The 25882-nt window shown below is 48.7% G+C and overlaps 1 protein-coding gene across 4 annotated transcripts in view; it reads right to left on the bottom strand.

Annotated features, from left to right (window-relative positions):
- USP24 (ubiquitin specific peptidase 24) overlaps positions 1–25882 on the bottom strand; it is a 2082369-nt gene that overhangs the window by 527327 nt on the left and 1529160 nt on the right. For all 4 annotated transcript variants that reach the window (XM_085602520.1, XM_085602518.1, XM_085602517.1 and 1 more), the window contains exon 55: positions 9282–9378. In XM_085602520.1, the coding sequence (XP_085458646.1) occupies positions 9282–9378 (97 nt within the window). The remainder of the gene's footprint in view (positions 1–9281; positions 9379–25882) is intronic.

The raw sequence follows: 25882 nt of genomic DNA, 5'->3' as shown, positions 1-25882 counted from the left end.
TCTCTTTCAGATTTTCCTGTCTTCTTAGGGGAGCCGCAACCACCACTAGACATTAGGTGAAGACTCTGAGCGCTGTGGTGACTCCGAATGGGAGTACCTTGTCAGAGGAATAGCCTCTGGAGGTGCCCTTGAAAGAGGAGCAACGAAAAGGACGTCTGGGAGCTTGCGATTGCAAGGCTCCCATTGATTTAGCTGTGTCGGTGTCTTTTTTCATCTTTTCTAGAGATGAATCCACGGCAGGGCCAAATAGGTGTTTCTGATCAAATGGCTGGTTAAGTATTGTAGTTTGTACTTCTGGTTTAAAACCAGAAATACGTAGCCATGCATGTCTACGTAGAAGGACACTTGTGTTAATGGCGGTGTCTGCCACTGGTGGGAGGCAGTGTCTGCCACGTCTAGAGCACAACGAATGGAGGTGTTTGTTATGAGTTTACCCTCATGTATGAGGTCGTTGGCCTTTGTTTTGTATTTGTCAGGAAGGGTTTGCAATAGGGTCTCTAGCTCATCATAGTGTGCCCTATTGCATCTAGCCAACAAAGCTTGTATGTTGGCGATTGACCAAATGTTGGCTGCTTGTAATGCTGTACGTTTACCAGAAGCGTCCAACAGTTTTGATTCCTTGTCGGGAGGAGGAGCATCCCCTGATGTTTGTGAGTTAGCCTGCTTTCTGGCGTTGGAGACCACTAAGGAATCTAATGGTATTTGTTTTTCTTGATGTAAACAGGGTCTGCAGGGGCAGATTTTTTATTTTTTTCTATCCTGGGGTTAATAACCCTAGCCCTAACAGAATCTTTGAACACCTCAGGTGCGTGTTTGACTACCCCTTTCAACATGGGGAGAACAGAAGTGGACCTTTGGGATGTATCGAATGTGTCCATTAAGAAATCCTCCTTCACAGGGTCTGTATTTAATTGTACCCTGTGGTATTGTGCAGCTCTATGAACGAGTTTGGTGAAACCTATGGTGTCCTCTGGAGGGGAAGGTCTAGAGGGATAGATGTCATCTTGTGGTACATTAGGGACATCTGGTGTATTATAATCGTCCCATAGGTCTGGTGTGCGAGGCAGACTAGGATCCCCTAGTGGTTCATCGTCTGCACACTCCCCCCCATCATCAGAGGTATCATCATCATCCACTGGTGGAGGAAATGGTGTAGGGGAGTGGTGTAGAGGGGGAGGTAGAGGAGGAGGTGGAGAAGGGATTCTGAGAGGAGATGTTGCAATGTCCCTCTTCTTTGGTTGCGATGGAGCTGGTATAGGCGTGCCCATTGGTCTCTTTTTGGAGCTGAGAGTCATTTGACCTGTTTTTGGGTCTTTTAGAATAGTTTTTTGGGTTGGATCCGGTGTAAAAAGCTCTTCTGGTTGAGGCTGGTGTTGGGCGCTGATTTTTTCAGTTCCGAAGGCTTGCGTGGCACCGAATCTGGAGTGGATTTATGCACTTTTGGCTTGGAAGGGTGAGATGTTTTAGTCTCTGAAGGAGCCTGCGGAACTGTTTTTTTCGGTTCCGAGGGATTTTTCAGCTGCGAAGGTTGAGCATCTGTACTCTTAGGAAGTGGCTTTTTACTTGGTTCCGATGACTATTTCGGAGTTGAGGGGTCGATGCCAGTTGGTTTCGGTGCAGAGTGCACTGATGTGGACCCAGTGGTCGGCACGGGGGAGGAGGACGGTTTCTTCTTGGGTGCCGGGATTTGAGTTTTGGCACCAACGGCAGGCTGACTCGATCCAGAGTGGCCTGAAGGCTTATTTGTTGACTTCTTTGCCGGACCCCGAAGGTGGGGTGTGAAAAATATTGTCCCGGTGTGCACCTAGGCCCGAAGGTGAAGGTGTTACCGAAGCCTTTTTCGGTGGTAGGGGGAGGGGGTCGGGTCCGACGTCTGTACTTACGACCTACTGCCCAGGACTGATGTCTTCGGCGTCGGAGACGCTGACGAGGCCTTCTTCGAGTCGCTCCTGCTCTGGTACATCGACGCCCTCCTGGAAGATGTCGTCGGGAAAGGATGTCGACGAGCGAGCCATTCTTCTTCGAGTTACACACCTCATGAAGATCTGTGTGTGTAAACTTTGATCCACATTGAGGACACTTCTTAAAAGGAGTTCTTTCCATGAGCCAGATCTAATGGCCTAGGTAGGCCCGAAGGCCTTCGTCGACGACCGGAATCGAGGACTTCGAAGTTGAAGAGATGCGCGACGACTAGGGTTCACGATTGAAACAATACCGGAGAAGGGTGAAGGATTGCATGTCGAAAGCTGGATCGTTAACGGCACCGAACTAGAGCGCGATAAACACATCCGAGCCCGATGGCGGAAAAAAAACTATCTGACAATGGAGCCAATGCCCATGCGCACTATGGTCCAAAGGAGGAGTCACCGATCTCGTGATTTCCAAAGACTTTTCCAATACCAAAACAAGTGTAAATCTATGCATAGTGTGTGATCTGCAGCTCATATGCCTCGAACACATGTTGACCCCACTGCACCTTCACACTACTTTCACGGACTGAGAGCAGCGGGAGCATACCTATCCCCCCTACATATTTGCTGGTTAGGATAGCGCCAATCCCCCATTATTTTAATTTATCTTCCGGACTCTTGAATAAAATTGTGTTAGGGCTATGGTTAGGTAATTTTATCCTCACACATACACCTGCATGCACAACTGTGGCACCTCCTATAAAATCTCCAATAAAGAACCCTCTCGCGGGGCCCGTGGGGGACTGCAGCACCACCCCCATGAGGAGCTAAGACAGATGATGAAGTACGACACCCGCAAGGGTGTGTGAGGGCACTAATTCCAAAAGGAGGAATTCCCCCACCTTTATTTTGATCCCTCCGATTTATTAATTTTTTGGACACACGACATCTCAACTAGAATAGGTTGCAGAGTTCACTCTTTTCTTAGGAACAGCTACCATCCACTGTGTTGACACCATTTGACAACACCAGCCAGGTTTCTGGACCCTTGGGTAGAGAGCCTTCACTCTCTGGGTCCAGAACCAAAGCCCAACCTGGGCAGAGGTGTCATGCCTCCTCCTCCTGGATGGGCTGGGTCCACGAAGGGGAAGCTTCAAAGGCCTGCCGCCTTTGGAAGCTGTCCCTGGTCTTTGCTGGCCCCAGCAACTGGCTCCCACCGGTTCTGGCCCCCACTCTGGGCAGGAGAATCAGCAGGAAAACCAAGTTAGGAAGAGGTGTGCCCTCCTTTGCCAACCCCACCCCTCAGGTGGGGGAAGCAAAGTAAAGCACAAATCTCAGTCCCTTCCATCTTGAAGATGAGGGGACCCAGCCAATTAGGGAGAGGCTCATCCCCCCCATTGGAGGGTGGTATAATAGGGGACATACCCACCCCAAGGAAGGGACCCATTGTTACCGACCTTCACACCCTTTTAAATGCCCCTAAATTAAGTATTTAGGGGCAACCGTGAACCTAGCCTACTCAGATTTGAGTAAGAAGAAGGACCGAAGAACCATGCTGACCCAGGAATAAGAGGACACCTACTGCTTTGTCCACAGCCGTATCAGCCAGTCCCAACTCCAACATGCCAACAGAGAAGAAACTGCTGTAGCCAGCAGCCCCCCCATAGCCCGGAAGACCTACCCTGCACTCACCTTACAGACCTCGTCTCTCTTGAGAACCGGATTTGCTCAACAAAGACTCTAAGACCAGAATATGGATTCCAATGACTCCGCAATTCTGTACCCAACGCCCACGGCCCGAGTTCATGTGGCCCAACACCAAAAGGAGGTCTCCCCAGCAATCCTGATCTGGTGATCCCTGACTTTCCTCAAGCTTCAAGAGGACACCTGCAGCTTTAACCTGAAGGGTGCTCTGACCATGACTGGAGCTGGTAAAGAAACCCGACGCCAAATGACACCACTGCACTAGCCGCCCCCCGGCCTTGGGTGGCCCAACAGACAGTGTCTAGGTATCCCCCAAGAACCAAACTTACCTCTACAGCCAGTGGTCGCCTTCAGGAAGTCTCCCTGCCCGAGCCTGCAGCATCTTTGAAGACCTGAAGGTCCCCATTGAGAATCACAGGGTCCCCAATGTCTTCTTGACACCCTGCACCCAGCCGCCCCAGTGCCGCTAATGGTAACCCCAGGAGCTTTACTCCCACACTCGAGTGGTCTGCTCATAAGCAGTCCCTAACCGAAGGCCCCCTTCGCCCCTTTAGCTAACATTGGGCCCCTGCACTCTGCACCCGGCCACTCCAGTGCCGCTGGTGGTGCAACTAGAGTGCCTACCCAGACCTTGGGGAACTTTGGTTCCAACCCCCCCAAAACTCCTACTTGTTAGACGTTTACTTACCTGTGAAACCGATAACCATTTTTTCCCATAGGAACCATAGGGACCTTAGGCCTTAAATGTTCTAAGTTTTGAACTGTTGTTTTGTATGGAGAAAAAGACTCTAAGACCAGAATATGGATTCCAATGACTCCGCAATTCTGTACCCAACGCCCACGGCCCGAGTTCATGTGGCCCAACACCAAAAGGAGGTCTCCCCAGCAATCCTGATCTGGTGATCCCTGACTTCCCTCAAGCTTCAAGAGGACACCTGCAGCTTTAACCTGAAGGGTGCTCTGACCATGACTGGAGCTGGTAAAGAAACCCGACGCCAAATGACACCACTGCACTAGCCGCCCCCCGGCCTTGGGTGGCCCAACAGACAGTGTCTAGGTATCCCCCAAGAACCAAACTTACCTCTACAGCCAGTGGTCGCCTTCAGGAAGTCTCCCTGCCCGAGCCTGCAGCATCTTTGAAGACCTGAAGGTCCCCATTGAGAATCACAGGGTCCCCAATGTCTTCTTGACACCCTGCACCCAGCCGCCCCAGTGCCGCTAATGGTAACCCCAGGAGCTTTACTCCCACACTCGAGTGGTCTGCTCATAAGCAGTCCCTAACCGAAGGCCCCCTTCGCCCCTTTAGCTAACATTGGGCCCCTGCACTCTGCACCCGGCCACTCCAGTGCCGCTGGTGGTGCAACTAGAGTGCCTACCCAGACCTTGGGGAACTTTGGTTCCAACCCCCCCAAAACTCCTACTTGTTAGACGTTTACTTACCTGTGAAACCGATAACCATTTTTTCCCATAGGAACCATAGGGACCTTAGGCCTTAAATGTTCTAAGTTTTGAACTGTTGTTTTGTATGGAGAAAAAGAGTAACTATAACTCAAGCTAAGAAAAGTCTTACTTACCTTGTATTGTGAGATCCTTATGTGTGGTATCTAGGCATACCACCCCCATTAATCAATGTAATCTGAAAGTAATCAAAAATTATTCTAAAAATAATTACTGTGTCATATAACCTGCTTTTTAAAACCATACCAGCCTACAACAATTGCAAACCCACCCTCAATTGCATTTCTGTGTAAAGGTTTACAATTGAAAGTATATTTTACCTACTTGTACCAAGTCCTGCTTGGTTGTAGAAATAAAATATAAGTATACCTATTTTATACTTACCCAATTGGTCTGGATTCTGTCTCGGAGTGTGTGCCATCAGTCTTGTTTGAGTGAATACAATAAACGCTTAACACACCCTCTGGATAAACCTAACTGCTCGCCCACACTACCACAAAGAGTGCTGTTAGTACTTACCTGATTTAGACTATCATACACTTTTGGGGACTCCATGGACTCTGTGCACCCTATACCTTACTTTGGTATCGTATATACAGAGCCAGCTTCCTACAGCAAACCTTCCTCAGAACTCGAGGAATCAAGGTGATGGGAAAACTAGCAAAGAAGCTTTGAGCCTCAATCTAATTGAAGCACGTCCCCCAACGCTCCATGCGTCGAAAACTGGAGAATGCATAACTACGGGTAGTGCGCGTTCTCGTGAGTGGCAAACAGGTCCAACCAAGGAAACCCCGAAAGGGCAGGTTCATAGAAAAGCCTCGAAACCTGTGGAAATGTCCATAGACCCTGGGTTGGGACAAAAAATGTAAGGACTTTGCAGTTGCCTTGCTGTCCTTAAAACGTTGCAGCGCAGAGTCTGCTTCGGCTCCAAACAATCGAGACCCATCAAACGGCAAGTCCAACAATGTAGTCTGAACATCTGGTGTAAAACCTGATCCCCTTAACCAGGTATGTATTCTTGTCGACACCAAAGACCCCATTGCCCTTGCTACAGAGTTTGCAGTGTCCAGCCCAGATTGGATCACTTTACGAGCAGCCGCCTGAGTGTCCATCAAATGTTCAGAAAAATACCCCTGAATCTCCGTAGGCAACTTTGGCATGACCTCTTTCGCTGAATCCATGAGTGCATAAATGTTGCATCCTAAAAGACAAGCGGCATTTGAGGACTTCAAGGCCATACTGCCTGACGAAAAAAACTTTCTTCTCCGACTGCTCTATCCTTTTAGATTCTCTATCAGCAGGCGTTGATGAAAAAGACCCTGCTGACAATGTGGAAGGGCAAGAAGCCTGCACAACGAGGCTCTCTGGAGAAGGATGTGTGGTAAAAAAAAAAAAAAAAAACGATCCCCCCCAGGAGCCACTTTATATCTCCTAGCCACTGTTCGAGACTGCAGCAGAGGACATTGGCTTCTGCCAGATGTCTGAAATAGGCTCCGTCAAAGCCTCATTGAAAGGCAACAACAGCTCCAAAGCAGAAGCTGAAGAATGGAGAACCTCAGTGAGGATGTTAAATTTCAGTTCAGCCAAGGGTAGCAGAAACTCCCAAAAATATGCAGCCTTGAAAATTACCGCATAATAGGACGTCACCTCAGGAGGTAGTAAACCCTTGGGAGACACCAATTCCCAATCAGGCGAGGTATCCAAACCATTTGCATCTTGCAGGACTTCAAAATCGGGGGCAAGATCCACAATTTCCCCTTCTTCAGTCTCTTCATGTTCCTCCTGGTATTCTGTCCCTTCCAAAAGACTCTGCGCCTCAAGTGACTTCGTAACTGGAGTTGCAGGAACATCCAAGGGCACAGGTAATTAAGCCAGTTGAGGACGAACCAGAGCCAGATCGGATCCAGGCGGTGCCCGGGAAGATCTACGCAAAGGGCCACATCCCTCTTGAAAAGGCAACGGCGTCATAAGCATAAAGGGCATGAAAGGTGACTACGAAAAATGAGAAGGAAAACCTCCCAGAGAATAAGCCAATGGACCCATGGGGCCTGCAGGCGCACCAGATGGAGTTGCAGCATATTGCAAATGCTAAACATAGCATTCAAGAAGTGTGTCGGATCCGAGCCCGGAGTTTGGAATGCTGGATACGTCGTATTCGGATTAAAGGGCTCTGGAGCCGTACTTGGAGACACTAAATCTGGCTCCGGCTGTGGAGTTGAGTGCTTGGCACTGGCCCTGGAGGTGGAGCCGCAGGCCTTGGCACCGGTGGAGGAACAACAGATTTCGGAGTCGGAGGAGTAACAGCCCTCGGTGCAGGAAACTGATCCAGAGACAACCCCAGAGAGGGTATTGGATCTGCCTCATCTCTACGGCATCTTCTAGGACTCTGGGACACAGACTTCGGAGTCTTATCCTTCGAGGAACGGCACCGAGAACCATGGTACCGCTTCTTCTTGTAAGATGCTGAAGTGTTAAGCAACAGTGACATACGACTGGGTCTGAGACGTTTTACGACTCCTCTTCTGCTTCCTGGCTTTAGCCATAAATAACTTGGCCACCCTCTCTTTATACGCCTTTGGATTCATCTGTTTGCACGAAGAACATGTCCAGACGTAGTGATCTGAAGATAAGCACCATAAACAACTTTCATGCAGGTCAGTGATGGACATCTGACCTCTGCATTTCCTGCACGGCTTGAATCCAGACTTCCTAGGAGGAGAGAATTTCAGAGGCTACAAAGTCGCAGCAACAGTATCGAAGAAATCTCCTAGAAATTAAGAGCCTGGAAAAAACGTTAAACGTCGACTGCACAGAAAAAAGGGAACGGACGTCAGCACGCCGACGAGATCTTCTTATGGCTCAGATGACATCACGCGGATTCGCTTGCGGAGCCGTTCCATTGTGACGTCCTCGTTGACGTGGGAGAGCTAAGAAAAGATTCTGTGGAATGCTGCACACTGGAATAATTCAAAAGGTGAGCAATCTACAGGCAGATATATCTATCAGAAACTTTGACTGTGTCCTGGTCTAGCGTCCCAATAGGCGCTACAGGTTTCTAAGTGCTATATCGGGCAAACTTTTTAAAAATTCATATCTCCGTTTCCCTACATAGGAGTGTTTTCGAATTGGTGTCATTTTAAATATAGAAATATTTCCTATTTTTATAAATTGGAGTTGGAATTTTATTGTGTGTTGTGTCTTAATCAGTTACTAAATTGGTGCTTTAAAAGGCTTAACCTACCAGTCTCTTAAGATAAGCCTGCCTTCTCACAGCCAGCTATTAAGGGTTGAGCATCAGAATAACTTTCTGAGACCTATTCTGAGTCCTAAATTGTGTTAGTGTCTTTATTGCCAGTGGTAGATATATATTTACCATTACTAATAATCCACTTTCCAACATTCACATGACAGCATCAAATGAAAAAATGTGATTATAACTGATGCCAAAGGAATAAGTTAGCCTTCTGAAGATACAGGATAACAGTATTAACCTTACATGAAGATACTACACCTTCGTTCCATTCACATATTCAAATTGTAAACACAGACACATAGTTTGAAGGGGATTCCATATGGAAACTGAAGATTGTACAAGCATGCTGAATAAAAACGTTTACGTTCTTGTGTTTTTGCTTCATCCGTCTATAAACTTTCAAATTAATAAGTTACATCGTGCCATTGGGTCAGACATCTTAAGGGGATAACAGATTTTATGAAGTATTTCGAAGCATCCTTTCTTATGTAGGACAAGAAATAATTAACTAAGACTTGCGGTGGTTTAACAAGGGATATATGTACTGCACCAACGACGATCATAATAAATTACAAGTCAATCGCATACACATTTTCAGCTGTTTTTACAAAGCATAGACCAACGTTCTTTTCAGACGTACAGAGAATTAAAAAAGGTGAATAAGTTAAGAGTATATATTTCTAATGGTAATATGGTTTATATTAGAAGTTTTATATTAGGAGTCAATGTTAAGAATTACAGTTGCCACATGGAAAAATGCATGAGCATAAATACGTACAGTGGTTCAGCATCCTTAAAGAATGTTAATATCTTTGTCTTGTAGAGGTGTAGTCAACATTTGAGCCTTTGTGGAACCTTAAGCACAATGTTGTACATGAACACAACTTCTGAGAATAACAAACATTTTTTCTGCGGACAATATGCAATGAGAAAATATAACCTGGTAGGGTACTCACTCTGTCTCGATAAAACAAAGCACTGTCAAGAGTCTTCTCAAGAATGGTAGCCACAGCAACTCTTACTTCCCTTACGTTACACTCCAACAAGAATATTCTGAAATTAAAAATGAGGTTATACTATCAATATCTTCCTATCAAAGACATGTTTTATTGTGAATGTCCCCAGAAAATAACCACAGCTGTTCCACTGAGATGTCTTGTAAGATTCCATCTGGCAGGCAAACTTGAGTAGAGTTTACATAATAAACAGTGATTTCATGTCAGCCTTCATTAGAAATATAGTCACTATTATTTTAAATTACATAAGAAATACAGACATTGTAAAGAATAAACTGAATCCCTTTACATATAGTATGAACAACTCCTGTGTAATTGAGAAAGTGTATCTGTGTGAATTCTATGACCGAGAAGCTAAACTGGAACATACCAAAAAAAAGTTTTTTAAATAATTAAAAATAATTAAAAATAATAAAAGTACAATGTGGATTATTTTAGTGATGCAGATGATCTGAATTACGATATGATAATGTTTTAGCTCTAGCCCTTGTTGGTTGTTCTATTCAAATAGGGCTTTGGAGATTCAAAAAGAAAGTAGTAGGTTCAGAAAAACGTATTAATTACCCTTCAAGTTTTAACAGTTCACGCCATCTATACAAAATGGATAGCGTTTAAGTAAAATATTAAAACATAATGGTCACGGGTGCCGCATTATTGGCTCCTTTGTGGGGCACAGTATTAAGATAGCTTGCACGTGAAGATAATATCACAGTGTGTGTCAGAAAAGAACCACTGCGACCAGTATGCTCACACTGTTGGTCGCATTTAATGCCATCTCACCTGTTATTCTTCCTATCATTATTGTAGGGGGGGGGGGTTATATGGTAACCTCCCTCTAAACCAATGTGGGTGCTTGCATCAGGAAACTCTCGGGAGGACGCGAGGAGGAGTCTTATTGAAGAACACTTCATATCAGAACCATACATTGTACCAGGATTAAATAAAGCTGAGGACAAAACAAATTACTGAAAATAATGAAAGTAAAAAAAGGGATGGGGTGGGGGTAGAGAGCTCGTGAATGTTGCACATAACTGGTCAAGTAAGCAGACAAATAATTGTCTGTTATTCCAATGGCTCATTGTGAAATTAAATTGGTAAAATAATAATTATAGCCTGTAATCCTCCCAATGATAAAACAATTAATAGGGCCTCCTTGACAAATCTTCACAGAGTAAGTTAGAAGAGAGCTATCAGTAATTTTCAGATCTGATAAAGATAAATGAAAATCTTGCAGTGGAGATCACATAACATCAATAATGACCAGCCAAGTCATGCTGGGTGCTGCTCGTTAACCCTCATGTGAAGAAACAGTTTATTCATAAATACAATATTTTTCACAACATGGGATCCTAGACACATCAGATAGAGCACATATTTAAATAAGGCAAGGTCCTATTACCCAACAGTTGATTACGCAGGAGGGAAAACAACAGATATAATCAAAATCACTACAGGTACACTAAAGTCTTTACTTACAGACCACACAGCCATCAAAACAGTCATAAGGCCAGCCAACAACAAGACAGTTCTGAGAAAACAGATAAGGTCCATCAGAACAAACTAGATTTATCTAGTAATGTGCAACAAAACGTACAGCACAGCCATTGTTGCCAAGCTCTGTGGAATCCACACTGAGAAAAAACAAAGAACGGGAAAAGTATGGAAAGAAGTCAACAACTAATCAGTAGTTTTTCTTCATGATAACCTGGTTTAACAATCTTATATTCTAATCTACTTGGAAAGAAAGGAGCACACAGGATTGATCTCTAGAACCCTATCTAAAAGGATCCACCTTGATTGCTTATTGCCTGGATTCTACAACACCAGCACATGACATCTTTGATGCTAGGAAACATGGTCCCTTCGATTACAAGGCCACACAATGTTCACAATGTGTAGGAGGTTGGCTTAGTATATGGTGCACACTTATTTAAGAGAAGCACCTTGCACTAATTTAGGCAACCCGTATGGTGATTTTAGTGGTCTTAGGCAACTATTGAAAGCTCTATAAGTGGTAACTGTGGAGAGCAGCCTTCAGACGTAATCCAGAAGGAGTGTAAAGCATATAGTGTAGGTTAAGTGAAAAAGAACACCACAGGTGTAGTTATTAAAAAAGATATATTTATTATAGACACTCACTAACACATCAGCATATCTCCTACCTGGAGATCTACACACAATACTTAAATAATTAGAACAGGTAAGTAGAACAAATACACCGTGGTCTCCAGGGGAGACCAAACCATATACTAATAAAGTGGAATGGGAACCACAGCCAAAATCGAGACTGGACCCAGAAGACTTAGAAGTGTTTGGGACCCAAGTAACCACCCAAGGCAAGTACCCAGGAACCCCACGGAGGCCATGTGCAGAGTGGGAACACGACTGCGTGCTCACCACAAGCCAATGGATAAGTCATGGTTGCAGTTTTGAAGAAGGAGGACCCTGAAATAACCCAGTGGAAGATGGAAGGTTGGAGAGTCACCCCACCCGTGGATGCCCCAGGAACAAGGATACCTACACCAGGGAAGCCGGGTGCATAGGTGTCAAGTGACGTCGGAGACCGACGTAGACCACAATGGAGGACTTCAGTGAAGATGCTGCTGGTGAAGTGTCTGGTGGAATCCAATGGTGGATTCTTGAAGCGGAGTACCTGCAAACAGAGGGGAAAGAGTCTATGCCACTCGGAAGTGACCTGGAGGCACGAAAGACCAATGACCACCTATGAGCGAAGATGCAGGAGAGTTGACAGAGACCTTATCGCTGCAGCTGTGGGGACCATGCAATACTGTGGAATACCAGGAGCCGCTCACGAGCTGTCCCACATCGGAAGTCAGAAGCCAAGGGGTCGGTGTCTGGGGGGAGCACAAACAAGCCTTGGCAGCTGCAACAGACGAAGAAAGCGAAGAAGATGCAGTGTCAGGACCTGCAAGGTCCAAAGGACTCACCATGTGCAGAAGAATCAGAGCAGGCCCCGAGTAAGCAGGGGAGCCCACTGGAGCCAAAGAAGACCCTAATGAGAACTCACAGGCCGAAGGCACAGGAGTCGCAAGAGGACCTGAAACAGCTCATCAAGGATGCAGGCCGATGGTGCAGAGGATGCGGTAGGGACGAGGATCTTGGCAGGAAGACATGCTGGAAGCTGGATATTCTTGTAGCCCTAAGATCTCTGGAGGACAGAGCCAACAAACCTTGGTAACGGCAAGTCGGCGCTGTGCACAAGGGTTCTGCACCAGTGCTTCCGTAGAGCGATACTGACTTCAAACTTGCTCCGAAGACAGGGTAGGCCTCGAAGGAGTTGCAGAACCACCAGCTGTGTTGCTGAACCTTTTGGAGTGCGTGGGACGTCAGGAGCAGTAAACTGGTCAACTTTGTTGCGGTGTCTACAGATGCAGGGGAGTGACTCCTTCACTCCAAGGGAGATTTCTTCAGGTATCTTGGATGCTCACAGGCCTGGAGAAGAACCTGAATGGAGCACAGGCACAGACTAAGCAGAAGACTTGAAGGACGACGAGACCAGGAGCAGCCGGAGTCTTCCAGTTGCCGTATCGGTTCCCAAAGCGAAGTCCAACGTGCCCAAATGGTTGAAGATGAAGTTGTTTCGGATCTGAATTTTGTCCCACAACGAATCTGAAGAGCCACCCACTGGTGAGCCCTTAAGTACCCTAAGGAAAGGGTTGGGACGAATTAGGGATCCCTCCCAGGGGAGGCGTTGGACAGAGGGGAGTATAATCCCATGTCCTTTGTCCAGTTACATGTTAGAGCGCGAGCCAATAGCTCCCTGAACTGGTTCCAACTGAAGTATGCAAGGAGGGCACCAAATGTGCCCTTCAAATGAGTCTGGGGGTGCTGGCAAGCGCCACCACCCCAGCACACTAAGTTTGGTCTGGGAGGGTGTCACGGCTCCATGTGACAGGAAAACTATTGTCCTACCTTCCACTGCTCGAGCCTGGCTCAGCAGCAGGAGGAGGACAGACTTGTGGCGGTAGTCTGCAGCAGCACTAGCTGGCTGTTAGACCGTCAAATCCTGGTACCGGGAATACAGGGAGGCTCCCTTGGGGAGCCCCCCCAGTACATGGGATCCCGCATCCAACACTGGTGTTTGGGTAGGATTCCAATATGTCTGATACCAAACATGACCGGTTTCGGTGCAGCCATTATATAGTTAGATATCGCGTATTAGACTTGATGTCCACTATATGTCTAAAATGGCTGAAAGCACTTACAAAGCCTGGAGAATCGACTCCTGGGTTTGTAGGGGGTGTCCTGCTCATGAAGGGCACCCTCACACTTAGAACTAAGGAACCTGCCTTTAACATTGAAAGACGTACCTTAGGGGTGACTTATAGGTTTTAAGATCAGTGACCTCAGATATAAGGAACCTTATATCTGTGGTGAGTGGCTCACACAGGCTGCAATGGCAGGCCTGTAGTCACAGTTTGAGTGGTCTCTCATGGGTGGCATAATACATGCTGCAGCCCATGTGAGACCCCTGGTGTACCTATGCCCTGGGTAGCTTAGAACCATATACTATTGACTTATAGAATGGTTACTTACCTTCGGTAATGATATATCTGTAAGAAACATTAGTTAGTGATAGATTCCTTACCTTAGATTGCCGAGATAACGTTGCGGCAGCTACTTAGATACCGCCCTCGCTCGCTAACCTCAGTTCTGTACACGACGTTCCGCGCCAGGAACGCAGAGCCATGCAAGATACTGACCACTTGTGCATTGAAACTAGGGCCCTGAAAGGGATAACAACCCTAGAAATCAGCTCCCAGAACGGGAGGATGGGCGGGGCGGCAAGGAATCTATCATTAACTAATGTTTCTTACAGATATATCGTTACCGAAAAGTAAGTAACTTGTTCATCTGAAAGAGACACGTTAGTGATGGATACCTTACCTTAGAATAGATACCCCAGCAATACCAACCCCGGTGGTGGGTCTGCAAATCAGGATCACACCAGGAAGTCCCGGAGATCAGAACGGCCAAAGAAGCCGTCTCTCTGGACTTGGGTGTCCAGGCAATAGTGCTTAGTAAAAGTGTGCAACAAAGCCCACGTAGCTGCCTGACAGATGTCATGTAAGGGGACACCACGTCCTAACGCCATAGTGGCCGCCGTCGCCCTGGTAGAATGGGTGCGCAGCCCCACAGGAGGCTCCTTTTTCGCCAGTGAATAACAGGCTTTAATACACAAGACGGCCCATCAGGAAATAGTATGCTAGTGTACGGCCCGAGCTTTCGGTGCCTACGTAGCCAACAAAGAGCTGGTCATCCACCCGGAACTGTTGTGTGTGATTCAGGTAAAATGAGAATGCACGTTTTGGGTCCAGACAGTGGAGCCTTTCTTCCTCTCTGGAAGGATGTAGAGGAGGAAAGAAGGTAGCCAAAGCGATGGTCTACTCGATGTGAAAGGCAGTGACAACCTTTGGCAGAAAGGATGGCGTGTCCTGAGCACAACCTTGTCCGGATGGACAGACAGAAAAGGAGGTTTGCAAGAAAGAGCCTGGAGCTCACTCAATCTCCTAGCAGAGGTGATGGCAACCAGGAAAGCAGTCTTCAGAGTTAACAAACGAAGAGGACAGTTGTGAAGAGGCTCAAAGGGAGCGCACATCAAGTATGTAAGAACCAGGTTAAAGTTCCACTGTGGCATTACGAAGGGAATAGGAGGGAAAAGATGAGTAATGCCTTTGAGGAACTATTTACAACAGGGGACTTGAAAAGAGAGGGCTGATCAGGCAGCCTGAGAAAGGCCGATATAGCAGAAAGGTAGCCCTTGATAGTGCCCCGAGCAGAGCCCTGCTGGGCCAAAGAGAGAAGGAACAGTAGGACCTCAGAAAGAGGGGCAGAAAGAGGATCCACAGCCTTTTCTGTGTACCATGCCACAAACTTGTTCCACCTGCAGATGTATACCAACTTAGTGGCGGGACGCCTGGCTGCCAGAATGACATTACAGACTTCAGGAGGCAAGTCAAAAGGAATCAACTGCCGCCGCTCAATCTCCACGCTAAGAGGTGGAGACTGGACAGGTTCGGGTGAAGGACCGTCCCCTGCTGCTGTGACAGAAGATCCTCCTGAAGAGGCAGTCGGATCGGGGGATCGATGGTCATACTGAGTAGCTCAGGATACCAAACTCTTCGAGCCCAGTCCGGAGCCACAAGAATGACTTGGGCCCGGTTGCGCCTGATCTTCTTCAGCACTCTGGGCAGAAGTGGTATAGGCGGAAAGGCGTACAACAGACCGCAACTCAACTCGCGATGAAAAGCGTTGGCGAGCGAGTGCCGCCTTGAAAATTCCAACGCGCAGAACTGCTGACATTGCACGTTCTCTTCGGTGGCGAATGGATCTAACCAAGGTGCTCCCCACCGTTGAAAGAGACCTTGCGCCACGTCCGAGTGAAGATGCCAATCGTGATCCAACATGCACCTACAGCTGAGTTTGTCCGCCCTGGCGTTCAGTGAACCTGCCAGGTGTTAAACCACAAGGGAAATGCCCTGATGTTCCAGCCATGTCCAGAGGCGCAGGGCCTCCTGACATAGGGTCCGCGACCCCAACCCGCCCTGTTTGTTGCAGTACCACATGGCAGTGGTGTTGTCTGTCAACACCTGCACTACTCTCCCCTTGACAGAGGGAAGGAATGCCTTCAGTGCAAGCCAGATTGCCCGATGCTCCAGAAAGGTGATATGGAGCCTGGACTCCGCCGAAGACCAGAGGCCTCTGATCTCCGCCTCTCCCATGTGGACCCCCATCCCAGGAGGGAAGCATCAGTCACCACTGTGTGCTCCGGTTGGGGAAGGGAGAGGGATCTGACATTGACCCAATGCCGGTTCGTGAACCAGCACTGCAGCTGGTTTGCAGTGCCCTCCGAGATCTGGAAGCAATCGGACAGGTTTCCCTGATGCTGCAGGTCCCACTGCAGAGCCCGCATATGCCATCTGGCATGGGTGACTAGCAGGAGGCCATGAGGCCCAGCAGCCTCAGGGTCATCCTGATCCTAACCCAGGATAGAGGCTGAAAGATCGGAATCATAGCCTGAAGAACACGTTACTTATCTTTGGTAACGCTTTTTCTGGTGGATACAGTATCTGCCTGTGGATTCCTCACCTTATGAATATCCCCTGCGCCAGCATTCCGCAGAATTTTTTCCTGTATCTCCACTCCGACGAGGATGTCGGCTTCGCTCGCGACTCCACATGACGTCATCGGAGCCATAAGAGAGCCTTGCCGGCGTGATGACGTCAGGTCCACCCATTTTTTTCCGTGCCTCCGAGGCAAAGAGGTGGACCGACAACAGATTTAAAGTATACACAGTACACAACATGTGAACAAATATACATACTACAAAAACAAAGAGGAAAGCTAAAGATCATAAGCATTTCCTATAAATGTACCAGATAGAAAGAAGATACAATGTAAAACAACATGTCAAACAAGGCATCCTTTAAGATATACAAAGGTGGACAACGGGGTGGAGGGTGGGTAAGTGAGGAATCCACAGGCAGATACTGTATCCACCAGAAAAAGCTTTACCGAAGGTAAGTAACTTGTTCCCCTGATGGATACATCTGCCTGTGGATTCCTCACCTTATGAATAGATTCCCACAGCAGACTCACTCCCGGAGGAGGGTGTCCACCCCTCTATACCAAAAAGTCCTGCAAGACAGAGCGCGCAAAGTGGCCCTCCCTCCTCACTTCGGAGTCCAAGCAATAATACTTTGCGAAAGTGTGGAGGAAGGCCCAAGTCACTGCCTTACAAATGTACAGTACAGGAACACCTCTGGCCAGAGCAGAGGTGGAAGACTTGGCTCTAGTAGAATGAGCTCCAATACCCTCAGGTGTTTCCTTACCAGCAAGGGTGTAGCAGATCTTGATGCACAAGATGATCCATCTGGATAGAGTGCAATTGTGCATAGCCTTGCCTTTTGTGCGTCCAACGTAGCCCACAAAGAGCTGATTGTCCATACGCAAGTCCTTTGTCCTGTCCAAATAAAAGCTCACCGCTCTTTTAGGGTCCAGGCAGTGAAGTCTCTCCTTCTCCTTAGAAGGGAGAGGGGGAGGATAAAACACAGGGAGAGTTATGGACTGCCCCAGGTGGAAGAGAGTAACTACCTTAGGCAGCAAAGCAGCCCTGGTCCTGAGGACAATCCTTTCAGCATGTATGGTCAAAAACAGGGGTTTTGAACTAAGAGCTTGAAGCTCACTCACCCTCCTTGCTGAGGTAATGGCTACCAGAAAGATTGTTTTAAAAGACAAAAGCCTCAAAGGACATCTATGTAAGGGTTCAAACGGGGAACCCATCAAAAAAGTTAAAACAAGATTTAGATCCCATTGGGGCATAACAAAGGGAGTAGGCGGAAATCTATTGGTAAGGCCCTTGATAAACCTCAGAACGATAGGATACTTAAATAAAGATGGCTGATCAGGTAGACACAGAAAATTCGATAAGGCCAACAAATAGCCCTTAACCGTGGCCACAGCACAACCTTGCTGAGCCAAGGAAAGAGCAAACTGAAGAACATTCGACAAGTGGGCCTTTAAAGGATCAATGGATCTCTCTCCACACCATTTAACAAACTTAGACCATCTATAGGAATAAATCGACTTTGTGGATTGTCGCATGGAAGATAAGATAACATCCACAACGTCCGGCGGGAGAGAGAAGTAACTCAGGTTGCCCCGTTCAATCTCCAGGCATGAAGGTGCAGGCTCTGGAGGTGGGGGTGTGAACCTGCCCCTGCGACTGCGAGAGGAGGTCTACCCTGAGAGGAAGACGGAGCAAAGGGTGCGAAGAGAGGTGAAGAAGATCTGTGTACCACACCCTTCTTGGCCAATCCGGGGCGATCAATATGACTTGGGCCCGGTCTTGTCGAATCTTCCTCAGAACCCGAGGAATCAAGGGTATGGAAGGAAGAGGAAAAGCGTAAAGGAATTGTGAGCTCCAATCCAATTGAAACGCGTCCCCCAGCGCTCCCTGCAGCAGAAACTGGAGACTGCAGAACAACAGGTAGTGCGCGTTCTCTTGGGTGGCAAACAGGTCCAACCGCGGATATCCCCACATCCGGAAGATGTGATGGACCACCTCCGGATGAAGCCGCCACTCGTAATCGGCCGAGTAACGCCGACTGAGACTGTCCGCACGAACATTCAGCACACCGGCTAGATGATTTGCAAACACACAAATCTGATGGTTCTGAACCCAGGACCCAAGTCGCAGAGCCTCTCGACAGACATGACATTACCCTACACCTCCCTGTTTGTTGATATACCACATCGCGGTAGTGTTGTCCGTCAGGGAGGGAAGGAAAGTCTTTAGTGCCAAATGTATCGCCCGCAATTCCAGAATGTTGATGTGAAGCAACCTTTCCTCTGGAGACCAAAGACCCTTGACCTCCAGATTCCCCAGATGAGCACCCCACCCTAGAGTGGAGGCATCCGTGATCACTGTGGCCACCGGCGGAGGAAGCTGAAAGGGTTTGCCTTGAGACAGGTTGCCCTGCACACTCCACCAAGTCAGCTCCCCTGCAGCGTCTCTGGAGATTCTGACTGACTACCTGAGATCTCCGTTGTGTTGAAACCACTGTCTGTGGAGGCACCACTGGAGCGCCCTCATGTGCCAGCATGCATAACTGAAGTACGAGTTACTTACCTTCGGTAACAATGTATCTGGTAGAGACGTTGTCTAGTCGCAGATTCCTTAACTTAGAATATCCCCAGGCGTCAGACTGGATCCGGAATTTTTTTTGCAGCAGCACCTCTGCGCGCCGGGGTCCGGCGCCACACGACCCCACCCTGACGTCGTCCACGTACGTGACGTCAGCGAGGTCATACACGTCCCTCCTGGCGCGCTGACATCAGTTTTCTTCTGAGAAACTTTTCCACGGCACAACGTGGAGCCACCAACAAAAAACTGTGAAAGTATGAGAACAGTGTGCGAGGAATGAAAATCCATGAATAAAGAAGGAGGGTGGTGCAAGACACCATCGTTAAAGACAGAATTAGACACTGCCCACATACAAGTGAAAAAGCTGCAAGAAAGAGCCCCGCAAACTAAGCAAAGACCCTTCCCCAAGTGCAACAAGGGAAGAACATCTCAACAGACAGAAATAGACTGTCAATACCATGTGGAACTGTGTCGTCCAGGAAGGACGGAGCACAGAGAGAACAGTCCACTGCAGGAAGGTATAAAAACTGGCACTGCCCCTATAGTAATGGAGGTCTGAAACAGAGGTGAACAGATCCCCAAAGAACGACTGTAGAGGAGACCAGAACCCTGAGCCAATGGAGAAGGCGGGAGGGAGGGAAGGCAGCAGGAGAAGAAAAAAAAAGAAGAATCTCCTGGTGAAGGTGAACCAAAAGGCACCCCCTTGGAGAGAGTAAGCTGTATATGGCAATTCTCAAAGGGACGTAACAAGGTGAGCACCCGTGAGAGAAAAACCAATGGTAACTGAAAGAGGCCAGTGGAGAACCCCACTCGGTAAGGTCATCGCAGAACGGGGAGGCTGGGTGGGCGTTAAGGAATCTGCGGCTAGACAACATCTCTACCAGCTACATCGTTACCGAAGGTAAGTGACTCGTACATCTGATAGATACATCTAGACGCAGATTCATTAACTTAGAATAGATACCACAGCCATACCCCATGGGGGAGGTGGGTCTGCGACAGAACAACAAAAAGCGCCAAGGACTTGAGCCGGCAACAGAGTGACGGACAATGGGGAAGGCTGTGGCGGAACAGCCAGACAGCAACCCAACTAGCTCGGAAGAGCAAGAGATAACAGGAGGCAGACATCCCCAAAAGTGGCAGAATGGCGCTAAACCATAGCTGTACAAGCATGAGAGGTAGAAACTGCACCAGCCATACACCAGAATAAAAGAAAAAGAGAGAGAGGGGCCACTCTCAGCTTAATGGCGTACTATGTGAACACCTACCAAAGGTCGTGAAGAAACAGAGAGATGCAACCAGAGTCTACCAGGCAAGTTCACGGAAGGAAGGCCGGAGAGGCTAGAGCCAAGAACCAAAGGTCAAGAGGTAGAACTCAGCAATGCTTTCAGAAGCGCAGGCGGAAACAAGAAACACGCCAAATGCACATCCAGTCCCAAAGGGGGGACAGGGGCGAACAGTAACAATCTGAAAAACGCTGATGCGGGCCACCACAGAAACATGCACAGAGCAAACAGCCACAGAGACCACAAAATAAGCATAAGACTGCCCGACCAGGCAGCCTGAAGACTAAGGTGAGAACCAACACACGGAATGGCACATCCGAAGGAAGAGGGCAGCAGAGGCACTAAAGCACCAAAGCTTAGAAATGGAGGAAGAATCTCAGAATTCTAGACCACACCCTCCGACTTGAAGGAAAGTAACCCTTGTCCAGAAAGAGAGATAACATTCAGTATCTTAACACCAAGAAGGGAGCAGTGTAAAACTGGGAACCACCCCAGTAAGTGGAACGCAAAAAGGGACCTCATTGGCAATCCGCATGCAGCACTGAAAAGCTCCCCAACACATGGAGACATTGCACCAGACCTCGCAGCCTCCAAGAGAGGTGAAGACGTAGGACAAAGAGTACCCATGGTACCGGGTAAACAGGCCACGACTAAGCAACCTGGTTGCACAGGAATACACCTAGTGCATTAATATGCAACATGGTTGCACAGGAACACACCTAGTGCATTAATGGCAGACGGTAGCCGCATTTAAAGCGGGATAAACACCCTGAAAATCTCCAAAGGAGGAGAATGAGGCAAATAAGCAAGATGACCCATGACGTATAGAAGAGGTGCCAAGGCACAACATGGAGCACCGTACGACGGCAGATAAAAGCACCAGGTGACACATAGAGCCCAAGGGATCTCTTAGGCCCAGGTGACACATAGCAGAGCTATATAATTGCATACAAGTACCCCACACAGAGTATGCACACCCCATTACGGGGAACACCTCTTAGGGCAAACCACAGTCAGATGACCAGACAACGATCTGTGGAAAACTGCCACAGTAGGCTAACTGCCAGCTCAAAACGCATAATGCATCCAAAGGATGCTAAATAAAAGGGTAACCACCCCCGACCATGCTAAAATCAGACCTGAGGCTTACTGCCAGCCTAAGACACACAACGCATCTAAAGGATGCTAAATGAAAAGGTACCACCCCAGAACAAATGCCGGAGGGATACAGGCCTAAGGGGGAGGGCGAAAGCCCCCAAGGAGGCGCTGAACTGCCGATTCGGCATGAGCATCAAACAACAAAACCCCATCAAAGGGTAAATCAACAAGTCACTCCCGGATATTCTCCGAGAAGTCGCTATCCCGCAACCAAGAATGGCGCCGCAAGGCAACTGAACCAGCCATAGCCCAGCCTAAGGAATCAACAGTATCCAAGGCCGAGCGGATTGTAAACTCAGCAAGGTCACGGCCATCCCGGAGAAGATGAAGGAGGTCAACACGAGCGCCTTCAGTGGTGGCGGAGAGTAAGGACTTTGCAGAGTCCCACAGGGCAGAGGTAGCCCGAGCAGGACACGCACTGTATTTTGTGAATGTAGGGCAGCAGTAGTTGAGGCAAAGATGTTCCGACCCCATGACTCAAGCCAGCTGGACTCCCGGGAGGGAGGAAGCATTAGCTGGGGCAAGGAAGGGAAGGCAGTTTGCAAAACAAACCCCTGCACGTCAGGATGCACAAATAGGCAAACTGGACCATGTGGAGCAGGACGGTGGCGGTGCAAGACAGAACGAGCCACCGGATCACCGGAAGCCGGCCGAACCCAGATACCCAAAAAGCATCATAAAGAGACGCTTGAAAGGGCAGAAGCGGCTCCACATTCCCTGACCCACGGTGTAGGACATCAAGTAGAGGGTCCACAGACAAGGGTGCCGAAGGGGGTTGCATGTTCAAAATCAGAGTGGCCAAGGAGACTACGCTCAGAAAAGCCGCTCCAGCCTTGGTAGCCCTCCGTGGAGGGGACAGCAGCTCATCTGTAGGTGAGGGCTGTAAGCTAACCCTCCCAAGACACTGAGGGTGCGACCAATGCCCAACTGAGGGGAGCCCCATTGACGAATGGGGGTCCTGATGGGCTCCTGAGGAGCCGAGGAGCCTGCCGGGGACGGGGGCTCCAGAGGAGGCAGAGATCCCGCCTGGTCCACATATTCTAAGGGGGGCACAGGCAAGAATACAACCGGCGTCGCCGGGCAACGCCAAACTCTCTCCAGACGCTCCCGGAGAAGAGTCAACAATCCGGCGTCGATGCGGCGCCAAAACTACTGTAGTCGGCGCCGATCGAGCCCCGTCCGGCGCTGAATCCACGACAAGCTCCCCTTCCGAAGAAGGAGATGGCGTCAGATCAGGGGAGGCAAGCCTACGGCGCTGCACAGGCGCTGACTCCGCCTCAACCACAACAGGCTCCGACTTGAAAGAATGAAGCAGAGGCGGAGCCGGGGAGGCTGGGAAGGCAGAGGTGTGCTTGAAGCAAGGCTTTGAGCACAAGCAACCACCTGTGACGCCACAGGGAGCCCCACAGGACTATGCGGCGCGGCAGGGGTGCTATGGGTCGTAGAGGGGGACCCAGCCGGGCTGCACCCCGACGACACCACATCTCCGACGTCCCTGGAGGGTAAGGGCTCATTTAGCGCCGGGGGCGACCCCACCGGCGACTCCGTCAGGGATCCTGCAAGTAGCAGAGGCCCTGAGGACACCCCAGGGATGGGAGAGGACACAAAGGCGGCCTGCAGAGCCGTGGCATAGGTCTCCATTTGTGTCCGAGTCGCCTCCGCACCCGGATAGGGCGGATAGAGGGGGGGCGACTGTCAGGGGCACACGTCCGGAATGTTCTGGGAACCAGCGCCCCCAACAGATGAAAGTGAGGTCAAGGACCTTGGCGACATATGCCACAACTTACCAAAAAATGGCGAACGCCGGCCGGGGGTCCCAGAGGGGGAAATGGAAAGTAGAGGGGCCCGCTGGCATCGAGGCCGGGGGACGAGACGACTCCGAGCGGGACAGCCGTGCCGAAAGAAGCTTCATCCGATGCTCCCGCCGGGACTTAGGCTTGAGGTGTTGGCAGGCGTCGCAGTCCGTGGAGTCGTGGTGCTCGCCCAGACACCACAAAGATAAGATGTGGGTCCGTCAGGGACATTTGCCGTGAACAGGAAGTACAAGTTTTAAAAAAAGAAGGCATCGCACACTGTTCCAGGCGTGAAGTCTCGAAAACCCGCTTACTCCGGACGGGGTCGTGTGGCGCCGTCCCCCGGCGCTCAGAGGAGCTGCTGCAAAAAAAATTCCAGATCCAGTCTGACGCCGGGGATATTCTAAGTTAAGGAATCTGCGGCTAGATGTCTCTATCAGATCAACAGAATGCAGGAAGCGAACAGACCGAGCAGGCGATAGACCTTCAGGACCGGAACCGCCGCTCCATCGTAAAACAAAGGAATCATCTCCTGAATGTCGAGAATTCTTTGTGAAGGAGGAAAAGCTCAACACACAGTTTTGTCCAGTACCGCCCCTATGAACAGGTTGCTCTGAGAGGGCACCAGGTGAGATTTGGGCACATTGATTGAAAAACACAAGTCAAACAACAGTTGAGATGTTATTTGCAGATGATGAAGCACCATCTCTAGCGACTTCACTTTGAGCAGCCAGTCGTCCAGATAGGGGAAAACAGGAATCCCCGACCTTCTGAGATGAGCTGCCACCACTTTTGTGAAGACTTGAGGTGCAGTAGTAAGACCAAACGGGAGGACCGCAAATCGGTAGTGCTGCGACCCTACCGTAAAACGGAGATACTTCCTGTGCGACTTCAGAATGGGGATGTAAAAATATGCATCCTGTAAGTCGATCGACACCATCCAGTTCTCTTGCTGCAGCGCCAGAAGAACCTGAGCAAGGGTCAGTATCTTGAATTTCTCCTGCTTCAGGTAAAAATTCAAGACCCGGAGGTCCAGAATCGATGTAACCTGCCGTCGTTTTTGGAGATCAGGAAATACCAGGAGTAGCATCCCCGACCCCTTTCCTGCTCTGGAACCACCTCTATCGCACCTTTTTGTAGTAATGCAAGGACCTCCTTCTGTAGGAGAAGCAAATGGTCCTCTGAACAAAAACCTGGGTAAGGAGGAGGAAGTTCCCGAAAGGGAAGTGTTGCAGGGATTCTGCTTATACACAGAACTATGCGTAGAACCCCAGGACCTCAGTGAGTTGTGGTGTACCAGAAACTCACCTCAGAACCCAGAACCCAGTATCCGGCTAGCATAAGTGTCCCATTCGTGATCCGAGATTTAGCTCGGCGGTCCCAATGAAAAGACAACCCAGAACACGCGACTCAGTACATACTCAGGAATGGTGGGAATCGGAAATACCTGTTCGTATATTATTCTCACATCAGTCCACAACAAGAATCAACAGAGACACGGTGAAAATAAAAAGAGTTTATTTTTATAGACCACGTGTCCTAATATGCAGTACTTTGGCTAATACAAGCAGACAAATGATTAAAATCAAAACCATCAACATAGTTACAATTCCATAGAATATAAAAGGGGTGATCATGTTATAATGACAGTGGATACTACCACCTTCCCTTTACTAAGAAGCTAATATTATTATTAGACTAACAGAAGGTCTCTTAGGCTTGAATAGGGGACCCCATACCTCAAAGATCAGCTTAGTGAAATCACATCACAGGAGCATCAGGAGTCTTCTCGCAGGAAGGCTCGTCTTCGGTCTGAATAATAAACATGATGTCTGTGATATTAAAAGTACCAACTTTCAGGTATGTGCAGCTGCTCGTGTGTTATGACTAAATAGTGGGTCGATCAACCTAGAGTGGAAAACATGCATTGTCTAACAACTCAGACTGTTTGTCACATCGTGTGCAGACCAAGGTCGCTTCGCAGAGCTCGGGATGGTAACAACAGATTGCTCTCGTGTGAGGCAAAACTCGAGTCAGCAGTTTGTTTAAGCAATAACATGTGAACGCAGTGTCGTGTGCAAAAGCAGCAAGATGGCTTTCTAACTTCTAACGTGGTTATGCTAACTTAACAATGTATGTACGTATTAAGGGAGTCCTTACTACAGAAGGGCGTTCCCATTCTCTACAAGGTTTAAAACCCAAAGGTCTGACGTGACCGATTTCCAACCCTGTAGAAAGTGAGACAGCCGACCCCCTACAAGACCCACATGATCCAGGATGGAGGATCTAGGGCTGCTTTCCTGCGGTACCAGAGGGAATGGGGGAGGCCAAAGAGGAGGAGGAGGAGGAGATTGCGGGCAGAACCATGTTGGCGACCTTTGACTCTTCCTCTATAAGACTTAGAGTGGATTCTGCTGTTGCTGCTGAGGCAAAAGCAAGATTTTCCAAAGCCACAATATTTTTTATAGCCAAAACCCCTTGACTGGGCTTGCAATCTCAAGGATTTCGCCATGGCTATGCTATCCTTAAACCTTTGCAAAGCCGAATCGGCCTTTTCCCTGAAGAGTTTAGATCCGTCAAAGGGCAAATCAAAAAGAATGGCCTGGACATCAGGGGAAAATCCAGAGGATCGAAGCC

The sequence above is a fragment of the Triturus cristatus genome, chromosome 4_2, assembly GCF_964204655.1.
Source record: "Triturus cristatus chromosome 4_2, aTriCri1.1, whole genome shotgun sequence".
Classification (NCBI taxonomy): Eukaryota; Metazoa; Chordata; class Amphibia; order Caudata; family Salamandridae; genus Triturus; species Triturus cristatus.
Note: the sequence above shows the minus strand (reverse complement) of the source record. Positions and strands in the feature narration are given on the sequence as shown.